At 48.8% G+C, this 16,150-nt stretch overlaps 1 protein-coding gene across 4 annotated transcripts in view; it reads right to left on the bottom strand.

Moving 5' to 3' along the window:
* Positions 1-16,150, bottom strand: part of LOC146194162 (general transcription factor 3C polypeptide 3) — a 219,124-nt gene that overhangs the window by 66,720 nt on the left and 136,254 nt on the right. For all 4 annotated transcript variants that reach the window (XM_084597272.1, XM_084597270.1, XM_084597268.1 and 1 more), the window contains exon 10: positions 14,459-14,559. In XM_084597272.1, coding sequence (XP_084453398.1) covers positions 14,459-14,559 — 101 coding nt within the window. The remainder of the gene's footprint in view (positions 1-14,458; positions 14,560-16,150) is intronic.

Here is a 16,150-nt window from a genome sequence, read left to right as displayed (position 1 = left end):
TTTTAAAACTGCAACTTTAAGGCACTATTTCTTCTCTTCCCTTGATGACTCCGGCTTGGACAGTGCCGCTGTGAGCCTTTCCCGTCCATTCTTCAGAAGGGCTGGTCCCCTCTCAACGTCTGCAAAATGTTTAGACTTGACGCCTTTTGAGAAAAGCAGCTCAGCATTGGTGCTCATATTCCTGGCCAGCCTGATCTCTTCCTGTACCTTTTCCCGATTCTGACCTCTTTTCTGGGAGTCCTTGTCCTGTACATAAGGTAAAGTCGAGGCGCCTTTTTCCTTCATGACCTGTGCTGATTGGATATTCAAAAGCCGTTTAATTCAAACTTCCTCATTCGGTTAATTCGTACTATTTGCATGTGCATACCGGAAAATATTTTGCTGCTTCACTGCTACTAGCTGAAAATTTGCGTTTTTATATCCACTGTAACAGGACGCTGCAGGCGTTGATGCAGTCGTCAACAGCGCGCCTCACCGTGAGAGCAGCCTTCGCTTCCGTGCACTGAATATAAGTCGAATCTCGAGGCATCGTGAGCGACCACGCAATGTTTAACACGTTGCTTGAAACCTTTCATAGGGCACGACGAAAGATCATAAATACGGCGATCGCAAAAATGATGAAAGGCCAACAGAACGCACGAAGTACAAAGACAGCCAACAACGAGAGCAAAGAGCAGACGACGCGGGGAAGGCAGAGACCAACGCGTCAGCGGTCGCCCGATCCCCCGCGTTCTCGCGCAACGGACGCTTTGCCCAATCGCAGGAAACTCGAAAACCGCCACAAGGCTGCCAATCGGAAGCAAGCCATGCCTCGACCACGCCGCCATCACCGCTTCCGAGGTGGCAAAAGAAAACGCAAGAATTCACAAACAAAACAAGACCAAGATGGCAGCGTTTGGAGAAATGGCATGCGCGCTAAGTTTTTGGCACTTGTTATTCATTTCACCACGAGTTCGGCATTGATAATTGGTAGTTTATACTACGGGAATATATAATGTTAAATTTTTCTGTTTTCAAAGGTCACATATATGAGAACTGATAATTCAAATAAAATCCTGGGATCCCTTAGAGTTTGAATTAACGAGAGTCTACTGTAAAGTGGGAATATTTTTGCAGGTCCTGGGTGGAGAGTTTTTTCCCCTCGAGAGAGGCACGCTGCTGGCGCACTGTCAAGACAGAGATAATCTTCTAAAGGGCCCGTAAACATTTGGAATTAAGCTGTGAAATTATACAAGATGTAAGGGGTTGTACTTAAGGTACAAAGCGGCCAACAGAGTCACAGAAGCAGTCAAATCTTTAGCGCTCCCTCCGCTGCTGTCTCAGGCTATCGCAGCCCATAATTCGCATTCACTGGTACGGAAAAAAAAAAAAGGAAGCAAGCGTGCATACTGCTGCAGCTGTACTTTGCTGAGAGTAGTTCCAAACCGTCACTCGTTCCAAACCGCCTGCTCGCATATCCTTTACACACACACACACACACACACGCGCAAATTAAGCGAGCGCCCAGGGCAGCTCGAAGCCATCACGCGTTTCAACGTGCTTCAACCCTTCGATGGCCAGCCTGCCAGCCCCTCCTTTCACCCTTCTCACACACTGCAGAAGAACGGAAATCTGAGCTAGTTGGTGCATTGCAAGATCAAAACACAGCGCGGCTACTTGGGACAAACTGTTTGTCCCAAGTAGCCGCGCTGTTTTTTGATCTTGCAATGCACCAACTAGCTCAGATTTCCGTTCTTCTGCAGTTTATTTCTTGTACGCTGAGCTCTCCTTTTTGTTCTAATACCGCTTTTTTTCAGGACCAGGCCGCCTTGGCTTCACTAATCGCTGTTACGGCCTTCAAAGCTCGCCTGGCTACCTGGCATGCTAGACGAGGCTTGTGCCCTGTTGAGGTGCAGCTATGGTGCGGAGGACTTCTCCCGTCAAAGGGCCACAGTCGTCGGTTGTGCCTCGTAATGGCATCAGAATGGTGGCACAAGCATAGGCACTACAAGGATTGTCTCTGGGTGGCCTGTGGTAGGGAGAGGCAACGTGTACGATGCTTCAGGGCGTGGTGTGACCAAGCGAAGCGACATACAGAGTTCATGTGGTCTTCTTCACGTCCCTGGACTTCTGCAAGGACTTCTGCGAGAATGACGCCATCCGGAACTGAAGGCAAGTTATTGATCTTGGGAGACACGCTCGTGCCGGAAAAGTTCCAAAAGGTGCTGAAGCAAGGCCCGAAGTTTTGTGTGCAGCCCACCCTTGGCAAGGAAGAGAAGTTGTCGCTTGGAAGGTCTGCGTCTCGCCAGGCCAAAAAAGAGGAGCAGCCGAGGTGCATGGTTGATTGTGTGGAGGCTATGAAGGGGACTGAGGGGGGGCATGTGAAGGGGTACAGCTTTGCCCCGCTGGTGAATTTCCTGTCATCTGAAGATTTGAGGCTATTGGTTTCCGATAAGGAAGGTCATTTTGTTGTTGTGCCAGGGAATATTTTCACAGAAAAAGCAGGGGCTGCCGTCGCAAAAAACTTCAAAAAAGTCCGACTTAACATTAATAGGCAAAAGAGTGAAGCTTTGAGGTTATTGCAGGAAATGAATTTGGAACGCCTTCGGGAGTCTCTTAACAAGTCAGAGAGAAACTGTTTAGAAATTTTCTTTTCTGCCAAAACCCACAAGCCGGGAATTCCTTTCTGATGCATAGTTACGGAACGCGCCTCCTGGCAACACTCCGTATCGGGTTTCTTGCAGAAATGTTTGGACACGCTTGTAGTTGATGACCCTTTTTTATTTATTTTATTTTTTTTATTTATTCATACTGCAGACCCAGTGAAGGGTCCTGGCAGGAGGGGCAATAATTCCAAAAGAAAACAGAAAAGCATAAAGTGCAAAAACATGAACATAAAATATACACGAGTACAAGCAAGACAGCAAATCAATGCACGGCCTTTTCTAAGGAATCAAAGTCCTGAAGGGATGATAATGGCAGGTTATTCCATTCGGTTATGGTTTTTGGTTTCTAATTCAGTGGCCATTGTAGAGTATTTGCAGTGTCATAACCCTGGTTCAAGTGGAATGTTCAGCATTGACGTCCAAGATTTGTTTTATTCTCTTCCTCAGGATAGGCTCCTGCAGTATGTTAGAAATTGTATAACGATTGATAATGATGAAGAAGAGTTTATTTCGGCTTGTGGGGTGTCTGTTGAATCCTTTTTGGAACTGTTAATGTTTTATTTGCAGTCGACTTTTGTGGAATGGGAGGGTGAACTGTATGCTCAAAAAGCGGGGGTGTGCATTGGTTCAAAAGTAGCACCCGTACTAAGTAATATTTTTCTTTGCTATGTGGATAGGGCAATAAAAAGTAGCTTGGGGGTAGGTGTAAAACAGGTTTTTAGGTATGTTGATGATTATTTAATTTTTGTGCAGGGGGACTTAATGGGGCAGGTTGGTGAAATTTTGAGGGTCTTTGATAGTTGCGGGCAGGGTTTGAAGTTTACTTTCGAGGTACCGAGTGCCAAGGAGTTGCAATTTTTAGATTTAAGGTTAGTATTAAAGTTAGATCATGTATGCTGGGCTTTCCGGCAGAGTTCGGAGAAGCCGTTACTTAGTTACAAATCAGCCCACTCAAAATTGGTAAAATGTGGTATAGCTGTCGCGTGCTTGGGGTCTGCCCTTTCAAAATCGTGTGAGCATGAAATGATTAGTAGTTTTGGACAGCAGATTGACAGATTAAGATTGGCGGCATATCCGGATCAGGTAATCTCGCTTGCCTGTAAAAAAATTTTAAGGAAACTAAAGTCGGTAGATAGCTCTCAGCCACAGGAGCAGGGCAGTAGAAAGAAGTACGCAGTCATCCCGTACGTACACCGGTTGTCGCAGAGGTTAAGGAACATAGGATCAAGATATGGTGTTGATGTAGTATTTTCAGCCCCCAAAAAACTTGCCAAGATTTGTGCCATAGTGGACAGAAGAATGAAGAATCAACAAAAAATAAGCGAGAGGAGGTCGTGTAAAATAAATCACCAGGTTAAGTTCGTACCATGTGCTGAAGGCGTGGTGTATGACATTGAATTTTCTTGCGGAAAGAGGTATATAGGCCAAACAGGTAAATGTATCAACACCCGTCTACGCCAACATAAGGCATCTTTGAAAAATGCCTCATCTTCGAACCTTGCCCTGCACTACAGGGACTGCCCTTTAAATAATGATCCGAGATATCCTGATAAAAAACTATGCACACCTCTTTTTAACAACACTAATGTAATCTACAGGCATAAGGATCAACTAACCAGGGAGTTATCGGAAGCCTATCACATCCATAGAAAAGGGGATAGTTGCGTGAGCACGCCATCGGTGCTTCTGCATGACACTGAGATTGTATATTTGGATTCCCATGATTAGACTGATGCTTGTTTGGGAGCGCATGCGTCCTGGTTCTTGAGAAAAAAAGTGTATATTACCTGTGCTTTTTTCGAATAAACTTCAGTTGTTAGTCAGCGCTTGTCCGTTATTCTCCTCTCTGTTTGTCCCAAGTAGCCGCGCTGTTTTTTGATCTTCTCACACACTGGACTTGAGAGAGATCTTGCAGCCCCCTCACACTCCCTCCAGGTAGATCGAAAAAAAAAAAAGAAACAAACAAACACTGGCCAGAGACGCAGATGTGACGTAGACAAACGTCAATTTTGTGTCACGTGATTGTCCGCCCAGGACCTGCAAAAATATTCTTCTGCCTTGCACAGTGTTGCCAGCAGATGTCAGTTTTTGTTTCACGACAGTTCGCTTTCGCTGTCGGCAAAGTTATTCAGCGACTTTTGGTGCAGGCGTGGTGCAGAAGTAGCCAAAAAATCTGTTTTTTAGCAGCATGTAGCAGGATTTTTGATCTGGCGCAGTTTGGCGCAATTGGTGCAGCAGTTCCACCACTGCAGTTAAGAGCCAGGAAACCCAATGTGGCAGTTGCTGCTAATGAACTCGCGGGATGAACTGCAAATAATGATTGGTGACCTACACAAGAAAAGCAGAAAGGTAGGCTTGTAAATTAATGTGCAGAAGTCTAAGGTAATTAATGTTCAACAGCCTCGGGATGGAACAGCAGTTTGCATTAGGTTGCGAGGCACTGGAAGTAGTAGGTGAATACGTCTACTTAGGACAGGTAGTGACTGCAGATCTGGACAATGACATGAAAATTTCAAGAATAAGACTGGGGTGGATGAGTAGCAGCTTATGAGTAGCAGCTTACCAGTATCGCTCAAGAAGAAAGTATACAACAGTTGCATCTTACCTGTACTCACCTATGGGGCTGAAACGTGGAGGCTAACCAAGAGAGTTCTACTTAAGTTGAGGACAACGCAGAGGGCTATGCAACGAAAAGTAGTAGCGGTAACATTAAGAGACAGGAAACATCCAGACTGGGTCAAAGAAATAACTCAGGTCACTGACATTCTAATGGAAATCAAAAGGAAGAAATGAGCATGGGCAGGACATGTACTGCGAAGAGAGGATAATCGATGGTCGCTTGGGGTAACAAACTGGATTCCAAGGGAAGGAAAGCGTAGCAGGGGGCGGCAGAAAGTTAGGTGGGCGGATGAGGTTAAGAAGTTCGCAGGGGTAGTGGATGCAGCTAGCGCAGAACCGGGTTAATTGGTGATATATGGGAGAGGCCTTCGCCCTGCAGTGGGTACAGTCTGTCTAATGATGATGATGAAAGGAAGAGATTGTACGTCTAGGGAGATAATTGAAGCCATTCAAATCTGTTACGCCAAGGATCACCGTATTAGTTGTGATTTGCAATATTGCCGTCTGCACTTTATTGTCTAACTCCTGTCTTTTGGCTTTATTATCCCCTTTAAACCTTTTACTGGTGCTAATGTTTTGCGCCCATAGGCCCTCTATACATAGTAGCTTTACGTTGATTTTTATTTATTTATTTTATTTGTACATACTGCAGCTCTATCTGGAGCTATAGCAGGAGTGGGGTGGGGGAGTCATATTTTAAGAAATGACAAAAGGTAAAGAAAAAAATGTAATCATATAGTACAATATTGTCACGGACAACAGGGCTAGATGTGACTAAGACGACGGGGCGAAGCTCAACCAGCAGGCAAAGTTCTGCGCACAGCACGCGAGACAACTTCGGCGTCCTTTTTTTCCAGGTGCCACCTAAAAACATCTGGGACACCAGGTGGCATTACTCCCCGTCCTAAAAAAACGAAAGCACAGACTGGGCGCGAGCGATGGGCGATGCAAGTCAGTACAGGAAACGAATATAAAACAGAGGAGGTGCCCTACACAACTAAACGAGTACATAGTACACCGCACATTACTGCGTGAAATACGGTTTCATGCGGACAACGTGCACCACCTCGGCGCGTGGTTGCCGACGCGAGGTCTGCACAGTACCCGCTGGAAGGACTTCATATGTCACTTCTGTGACACGGCGCAGAACCTTGTAAGGTCCAAAGTATCGCGACATCAGTTTTTCAGACAAGCCGGGTCGGCGCACCGGTGTCCACACCCAAACCTGCTCTCCTGGTTGGTATGTGACGTGTCGATGACGGAGGTTGTAGCGACGCGTATCCTTTCCCAGCTGTTGCTGAATGTGGATGCGGGCAAGTTGACGTGCTTCCTCGGCGCGCTGAGCAAACTGCTCAGTGTCTGGGATGAGAGGATTATCCGTGCAGCATGGGAGCATGGCATCTAACATCGTCTGAACGTCGCGTCCATAGAGCAGGCGAAATGGCGTAAAATGCATAGTCTCTTGGATGGCAGTGTTGTAGGCATATGTGACGTATGGGAGAATCTCGTCCCAGGTCTTGTGCTGGGAGTCAATGTACATTGCAATCATGTCGGCGATCGTTTTATTGAGTCTCTCCGTGAGGCCATTCGTCTGTGGGTGATAAGCAGTGGTTTTGCGATGGCTCGTGTGACTCAGCTCAAATACGTCGTGCATAAGTTGTGCCGTAAACGCCGTGCCTCGATCGGTGATTACTTGGGACGGTGCGCCATGGCGCAACACGATCTGCTGCATAAAAAACTGGGTGATCTCAGATGACGTGCCACGTTTCACCGCCTTGGTTTCCGCATACCGTGTGAGATAGTCGGTCGCGACTATAATCCATTTGTTACCGACTGATGTCAGCGGAAATGGGCCCAGAAGGTCGACGCCGATTTGGTCAAACGGTGTTCGGGGAGGCGCAATAGGTTGGAGCAAACCCGCTGGCTTGAGAGGTGGCGCCTTTCGACGTTGGCACTCACGACAGCCTCTGACGTAGCGATGAACGGCGTCAGCGAGTTTAGGCCAATAATAGGCACGGAGGTCGGCTGGCACTACGAGGAGGAACGCTCGGTCAACAGTGCTGGAGTTCTGTTTGTATAGAACGCCATTCCGGCCACAGAAAGCAGACAGGTTTCGAGCAAATTGCTGAGGGATATCAGCAGCGCGACCCTGCAGGTGGTCAATGACAGGTCGAAGGTCCGGGTCAGCTCGCTGTCGGGTCATTATGTCTGAAGCACTCACCAGTCCAAGAAAACCGCTCTCATCGTCCGTGCTCTCATCGACTAAACCGACGGGTGCGCGCGACAGCGCGTCAGCATCTTCGTGCTTCTGGCCAGATTTATACACAATGGTGTACTCAAATTCTTGGAGGCGAAGACTCCATCGTGCTAGGCGCCCCGATGGGGCGCGGAGGTGTTAGCCAGCCAGCACAAGGAATGATGATCGGTGACAACTTTAAACTGGCGGCCGTAGAGGTAAGGCCTAAATTTCATGGTTGCCCACACAACCGCAAGGCATTCCTTTTCCGTAGTGGAGTAGTTTGTCTCGGCGCGGGAGAGCGTGCGGCTGGCATATCCTATTACCTTTTCGACGCCAGCTTGGTGTTGAACGAGTACAGCGCCAAGGCCGATATTGCTGGCGTCGGTGTGGACTTCGGTGTCAGCGTCTTCATGAAAGTGCGCAAGAACAGGGCTTGTTTGCAGTCGGCTGTGCAGCTCCGCAAAAGCCTCTTGTTGCTCGGCGCCCCACACGAACTGTGTATCATCGCGCGTGAGGCGAGTCAGGGGGGCGGCAACTTTGGAAAAATCGGCGATGAAGCGGCGGTAGTACGTGCAGAGACCCAGGAAGCGTTTCAAACTTCTCTTGTTTGCAGGAACGGGAAATTTGGCGACAGCAGCAGTCTTGTCGGGGTCTGGCCTAACGCCTGCGGCACTCACAAGGTGACCAAGAAACTTCAACTCTTTGTAGCCAAAGTGGCACTTCTCGGGCTTGAGCGTCAAGGCATCTAATACTGCGCGCAGGCGTTCGAGGTGTTCTTCAAAGGTTTCAGAGAATACAACAACGTCGTTGAGATAGACTAAGCAGATTTGCCATTTGAGGCCGGCGAGGACGGTGTCCATCATGCGCTGAAAAGTTGCCGGCGCTGAACATAGGCCAAAAGGCAGCACTTTGAACTCGTACAGACCATCTGGGGTGACAAAAGCTGTTTTTTCGCGGTCCCGCTCATCAACCTCAATCTGCCAGTACCCACTCTTCAAGTCAATGGAGGAGAAGTACTGGGCGCGACGAAGCTTGTCGAGCGAATCGTCGATACGGGGCAGCGGGTAGACGTCTTTTTAGTGATGGCATTCAGCTTTCGATAATCGACACAGAAGCGAAGGGTCCTATCTTTTTTCTTTACCAGCACGACAGGGGATGACCACGGGTTGTTGGACGGTTGTATGACACCATCACAAAGCATCTCCTGAACTTGTGTCTGAATCGCTTCACGTTCCGTCGTTGAGATACGGTACGGCTGCTGGCGGATAGGGCGGGCGTCGTCAGGAGTAATGATGCGGTGCTTCACGAGAGGCGTTTGCCGTACTTTCGATGAGGAAGCAAAGCAAGAGCTGAACTCTAGTAGGAGGGCATGTAGCTCACGATTCTGTGTGTCCGAGAGATCCGGACTAATATCAAGACGGTCAAGTGGGGGCTGCACAGTGCTAACAGCCCCAAATGTGAAACATTCAGAAACATCCGCTAAGGAGTCAGCAAACGCGATGGCAGTAGCACGAAAAAGATTCCAGGGTTCGTTGGTGAAGTTAGTCACCAGGAGATCAGACCGGCCGTCGCGGAGGTGGATGAGGCTGCACGCTGTACAGATGCCGTGGGTGAGCAAAAGTGACTGGTTGCCTTCCGCGACCGCATGCCCGTCACGCAGTTCGTCGCAAGTAACAGTCACAAAAACACTGGCGCGTGGCCGAATCGAAACGCTCTCGGCGGAAATTCGAAGGGCGGCGCGGCGTTGGCGATTCTTGACGTCAGCATCAGCAGCTTTCTCGGTTGAAAATGTCACTGTGCGCTTTCGGAGATCGATAATAGCTCCATACTCCCGGAGGAAATCAACCCCAAGGATAACGTCACGGGAGCAGTCAGGTATAACGAGGCAGCTTACAATAAACGTGGAGCTGCGAATTTGAACTCGTGCCGTGCACAGGCCACTAGGAGTTACGACATGTCCGCCAGCGGTGCGAATCTGCGTAGAAGCGCTGCTAGCTTCCCGCTTATAATCGAAAAATCCGCGCCAGTGTCCACCAATGCGCTAACCTTATGGCCGACGAGAAGCACGGGTATGTCCAGCGAGAGTCGATGTTCATGCGTAGGAACTGTCGTCGGTGCCGTAAAATCCAGATCGCTCACAGGTCTCCTTGTCAGGGGGTCTTCGTCACGTCGATTGCAAGCGGCCTCGCCCCCGGAGGTCGCCGTCTTTAGTTTTCCCGGTGGGGACTTGGCGAGCGTCGCTGCGCCGTCCAGGATGGCCCGCGCTGCAGCGATGGTCGGCGTGGGGACGTGGATCGTGACTGCCGCTGAGAAGTCGGCGCCATGCGCTGCTGCGCTAAGTAGTCTTCAATCTCCCGGGGTCTTTGGCCTATTGGAGGGCGACGCATGTCGATGGGAAATCCGTGAAGTCCAAGGTGTCGATAGGGGCACTGGCGATAGAGATGACCTGGCTCCCCGCAATGGAAGCACAGGCGCTGGCGATTTGGGGCGCGCCACAGGTCCGCCTTCCGCTGGGGTGGTCGTCGGTTGTCGACGAACGGCTCAGTGTGTGCGGAATACAGTGAGCCTTGATCGGGTGGCGGTAATTGCACCGAAGCAGGGGCAGGGCGTCGCGCCATATCTGCATAAGTTGGACGCAGGTACTCCGTGGGGAAAGGTTGTGGATCAGTGGACGTTACCGAGGGCTTCAACGCTTGAAGCTCTTCGCGGACAATGCTCGCTACAGAGCCGACCATCGGCTGTGGAGCACCGAAAAGCTTCTGGAGCTCTTCGCGTACAACTGAGCGGATGATGTCGCGTAGGTTCGGGGTAGCCCCGAAGGCCGAAAACGGCCCCACAACCGAAGCGGCGACCACCGGCCTGTCGTAAGTGGTAGACCGCTGCTGGAGCATCCTCTCTATTGTGACAGCTTCCGAAAGAAACTCAGCAACAGTCCTTGGTGGATTACGCACGAGGCCAGCGAACAGTTGCTCTTTAATACCGTGCATAAGGTGGCGCACCTTTTTGTCTTCGGTCATGGCCGGGTCAGAACGTCGGAAGAGCCGGGTCATGTCCTCCACATACATGGTCACAGTCTCATTTGGCATCTGTATACGAGACTGTAGAGCCCTTTCTGCGCGTTCTCGCCGATCCGCGCTGGTATAGGTCTCACGAATTCGTCGGCAGAACTCACGCCATGATCTTAGGGCGTCTTCTCGGTTCTCGTACCAAGTACGAGCGCCATCTTCCAGGGTGAAGAAGACATTTCGAAGCTTGGCGGCGTCGTCCCACTGATTAAACGAGGCGACCCGTTCAAATTGGATAAGCCAGTCTTCGACGTCTTCGCTCTGACTGCCGTGGAAGGGCTGAGGCAGTCGTGGATTTTGCAGGGTGTAGTAAGTTGGAGCTCCTTGCATAGTCGGTCGAGGGGCGCCTGCGGTGTTGAACTCCAACGGCCCGTGCTCAGGTGGTAGGCCTAGGTTCCTCCGGCTAGCGCGGTGAACAGGAGTGTCGATTGGCACAGGACCTGAATCCTGGGTATGCGGAGGAGTTCGGGACATATACTGGGATCGATACCCTGCGCCGACACCAAAATATGTCACGGACAACAGGGCTATATGTGACTAAGACGACGGGGCGAAGCTCAACCAGCAGGCAAAGTTCTGCGCACAGCACGCGAGACAACTTCGGCGTCCTTTTTTTCCAGGTGCCACCTAAAAACATCTGGGACACCAGGTGGCAATATTAACAAACAATCAAGAAAACAATCAAACAAACACAGAAACAAACTAATCATTGAATTCAAGTTATAAAGACAGTGGTTAACAGTGGCTGATCGCCCTAACAAGTTCAAGCAATGGGGGGGAACGATGTGATCCAGGTATTCTGTTCCATGCCTCGATCGTACGAGGGAAAAAACTATGTTTAAATGTATCGCTTCTGGCAAAATAGGTGCTAAGGTTTAGTTCATGATAATTCCTTGTGGATGTGCGATGCGCTGGATTAATATAACTGGTAGACGACAGCCAATAATGACCATGTAATGGCCAGCCTCTTTGGGCACCTTCAATTTCCCCTGCCATTTGATATTTAATGTTTCTGCATCAAGGCCATCCATACCTTTTATCACTTTTGGGTGTCGTTCATCCTCATGCTTGACTCTCTGATGTGGTCTGACCCTTGTTTTGCTTCAACTCCTGTTTTTCGAAATAAAAATTCACTTGATCGTCCCCTGCGCAGTTCCACCTTTTGGCTGGCTTTAAGATGAACCAGATATTCCTTGATCAACCAGGAGCCATAACAGCCTTAATCTAAAGCCATACAATGTGGTCTCTTCCATTGTGCCCATTTTTAACAGCCATCGATGCCACATGATTCTTTTCTTATTTCAACTGTGCTGATTGCATATTGCCTCATTTTCTTTTTCACTTCAGAGTGTCTGTACCATATGATATCCACTATACGTATCTTAGCATGTATTTTTCTTAACCCCACCTCTTCAAATAGCCCCAGCAGGGGCTGTGGTATGTATAAATAAATAAATTCTTGCTACCCTTAGGCCGTGCAGGCATGTTCATGCGTACTTGGTTAAAGTGGCGCTTTTATCTCTGGGTTGGTAGCCTATGCTATCACATCATGTCACACCTTCAAAGGTAGAGCTTAAGCGTTCCGCATTTTTTCTTGCCATCTCAAGACACGAGCATGACTTTGCTTAATGGCTGGCATTTCTCAGCAATGTGTAACCGCAAGGATGTTGACTTGCATATCTTCGACATTGACGCCTTCATCTGGTGATGTTGAACTGCAATCACACTTCGCAATGTTACCCGCAGACAAGGGAACCTCAAACAACATCCGTAGCAACCTACTGCACCAAACTAAGGCCCGAGAACAGCTAAATTAGCAAAAGCCTTCTAGCCGTCAGCAGATTCTATAACAGCATGTTAAAGAGTGATATTTTTACATACTTATATTGTGAGCTCTTTACACTCTTCCATTATTAAATAAAAGTCAGCATCTATCATTATACATCATACTGCTACTGACTCTTTAGAAAATAAATTGTCTTGAAAAATAAACTTGTAGGTCTTTGCTAAGAAAAAACAAGGAAAAACATTTCGGTGTATCTTCTCACTGGCCCTTTTCACAAAATATCACAAAATGGCATCATGGTGACGCTCCATGTTGTTGTCATCACATACGCAATTTTGACATTACCACTGGTGAAACGAAATCGATTTCCACCCCAGATGCTGGCACATGTCACACATACAGCTGCACCCAAAACTGGGACTTGAATGGGTTGGGCATGTAACGAAGCAAAGCCCAGATACAAAAGCGAGCCTGCCATGGTGGGAACTGCGATGCACGGAAAGGTAAGAATGCACAACTACCGCAATGAACACGACACGCCTTTCATTGCTGCTGGCTCTAGTAGTTACAGTGTTGCTGGAAGTTAACTTTAAAGCTGGTGACAGCTTTATCTGTATATCCTTTGAAGAGAAATAAACACCCTTATTTTAGACACCAAGATCAGACAGCCCAAAGTGTTCTGATACGGGCGCACAGTCTTTGCTGCGAAGAGGAGCGCAATTTTCTTCCGCTCATGGTCAAAGTAGGTGTACATACTTTTTTGCCGCCTTTCTGAGTGGTCAAGTGTATGGGGGTTATTCTCGCAAGAATGCGCCCAGGGGGGGGCTAGACGCTACAGTCGCCTTCTAGCTCCGACGTGCAGCCCTAGCAGACAGAGCTGTGACCCCCAACCCGCGGTGCAAGTCGCTACTTCGGCAGGTTAAATCCAGAGGAGACAAACACCGAGTTATGTACTCAAACAGTTTATTATGCTCGAATACACGGCAAGAGAAAAGCACTCAAGAACCGCCATAGCAAGCGAACGTCCCACTCGCGTACGGGGGCGAAAAAAAAACCACCTCATGGGGAAGCACGCGCAAGGAGGTGAGAGCTAGTCTGCTTACCTGGCACGGCTTCATGCTCACGGCCTGCGGCGGTAAGTGTGTGCGGCACTGGGAGCAGAGGGTGAAGGCGGTGGTCTCCCCGATGAAAAAAATGCTGTCGTGCGCGTGCACTCGCAACCGTTGAAAGACACCCAGGAAGTTGCGAAGGACGCGCTCCTTGCCTCGGGTCGGGGTAAAAGGTTTCCCGAGTAGGCCGGGAGGATAGAAGGAAACCCGCGCGGTGTCGCCGTGGTAGCCTGGGAGGTTGGGAGGGGTGGCCAGTGTGCCCTCTCCTTGCGGTCCTCCCCAACAGCGCACATATTCGGCGTGTTAATTACGCGCGGTAATTATAACTGGGCAGGGGATTATGAATCCCCACGAGTGCAAGTGCAGAAGAATACAATTTAAAACACCTCTAGGTGCAAGAAGGCCATTTCCTTGCAGCCCACGGCTCCTTCCAAGCAACGATACGCGTCTTGTAGGACTGCGCACACTGAGGGCACACTATGGGATGTGTTGACAATGTGGTGGCACACTGCTCGCCCATTTGAGAACAATATGTTGCATTTCTTGGCCCACGGCTGGTCTACACCCTTGCAACCACAGATACCGTGTCCTCCGATAAGGGCATCTCATGTGCCATTTTTCATGCACGTGCAGACTCTGGCAGCAGTAAGAAAGTGTCACAACATGCGCAGTGTGATCACGTGACAGTATATGAGGAAAATCAGATCATAAGAAAAAACTACACTGCAAGATTCAATGCATCTGAAATTTTCGTTAGCTCGTACACTCAAATCTGCAGAATGCACGAGTCAGTGCAGTGCAAGTTTTTATTTATAAATCAAATGTGCATCTTTCCGGTAATATAATGTTTAGTTCACTTGAGTTTGCTGCTGTTTGAACATTACCTAATGCAAGCTTTAGGTATTTATTTTAATATCAGCCACCTCTTTTGCAAGCATCTTTCGACAGATTCAAACGAATTCGCTCCGTTAAAAAATACACTAGGATCCACCTACCTGGCAAAGGCCTTGAGTGCATCCACCAGCAGCTCCTCATTGAGTGCCTCATGTCCCGAGGGCAGCGGCAGCAGCTCTACCCCACAGTGGCTGTGCAGCACCTGCAGGTCACTTGCACTTCTATTTTATGTCAATACTGCAGTTCAGTGTATTTCCTCCTCTCAGAAGCCCTGTGTCTACACCCAGGCGCGCATGGCTCTCTCCAGCTCTTCTCCGCACAATTGCAGAGCTTTTTTATCAAATGGGAGGCACTACCTGAAATAGCAAACTGTTGGATCACTTGCCCAATGAAACTATACTTTATATGGCTGCTGGGGGCATTGTCGAACAATACAGCTCTGAAAGCAAATTTGGGTAATTTTTTATCTTCTCACTTCCTGTTTCTTTCAGCAAACAGTCAGCTTGGGAAACCTATCATTCTGATATTACTCGGTAACTGCAGAGGGCTTTCTGGAGGGATGTTTTGTGATGGACACAGCTATGTTCTCAATGCCAACATCAGAAAGTACTACGAGCGGGCGGAAAGTACGTAGAGGCACTCAGTCTACCAGATGTGAGCCACTTGAAACCCCGCCGATATCTCCAACCCAGCAGATACCTTCAATGGGCACCTCGTCAGCATCAGCATTGTTTTTGTATACCTCCCAGTGCCCTTCTTTGTTTCGTTTTTCGACATCTCGGGAGGTGTCCCGTCTTGTGAGGGGGGCGAGTGTGGGGCTCCGCAGCCCCTTTAAGTGTTTTAAACCGCGTGCACGTTTTCCTGTTTGTATTGTGTTTGCGTGGGCAGTGTGAGTGCGCATGAGCGAGCAGCTAATCTTGGGGGCGGGATGCTAGCGGCAAAAGACGAGGATAGATAAGCACGTCGGAAGCAAGGTGTGAGGCCTTTTGCCCCAGCAGGCAGGCCAGCACGAGGCAGCCAGCGAGCGTCATAGGCTAGCGGGGTGTGCACGGATGGCGGAAAGAAGACCGGCAACACGAAGATGGAAGGAGTGCCTGCAGAAACGGCCTAGGTGTATGCGCGTGAGTTCCTGCCACACGAGGAGCAATGTTTCTTTTGCCACCGTTAGCGCTTTGGCCCTATTGCTCCCTCTATTCGCTCCACAGTGTGTTTTGTCTCGCCGCGCTAAAGCCCTGACATTCTTCCCACTTTTCTTTAGTGTTCTATTATCGCGTGCATGAACCGCATGTTCTCAGCGCAGTAGCGCCTGATGTTTCTTTTTATTGAATGCTTTTTCGTTTATCCGGAATAAACTGGTGCTTTTAAGAGACTGGATCTGTTACTTGTCGGGCGAGACCATGGCTCGCGGACCTGCTTTTTGAAGGCGAGGCCCTCAGCGTCTACATTTGCCTTCTCGCGTTCTACAGTGCAGTCCACTTATAACGATACCAGATATAACAATATATCGCTTATAACGATCAAGTTCTTGGGATTTATCAATTTTCCTATTGGTCCAATGTAAAAATAAACCAGATACAACGATCGATTATCGGCGGTAAATCAGATACGATGGCTTTATCGCCGCTTGGTAGATATTTACCCTGAAAATTTGTCTGCATGTTTTATAAAAATAAAATACTAAGAAGAGAATGAAGTGAAAACACGACATATGTGGCAAAAACGAACTGTCGTGGAGAAATCTGCGAGAGCTATTGCGTACAATTAGGAAATAAGCACTATCATCATCACAATTG

This window comes from Amblyomma maculatum, chromosome 3, assembly GCF_055883805.1.
Source record: "Amblyomma maculatum isolate TAMU_Amacu chromosome 3, ASM5588380v1, whole genome shotgun sequence".
Classification (NCBI taxonomy): domain Eukaryota; kingdom Metazoa; phylum Arthropoda; class Arachnida; order Ixodida; family Ixodidae; genus Amblyomma; species Amblyomma maculatum.
The sequence above is the reverse complement of the archived record's forward strand: the minus strand, read 5'-3'. Positions and strand labels throughout refer to the sequence as shown.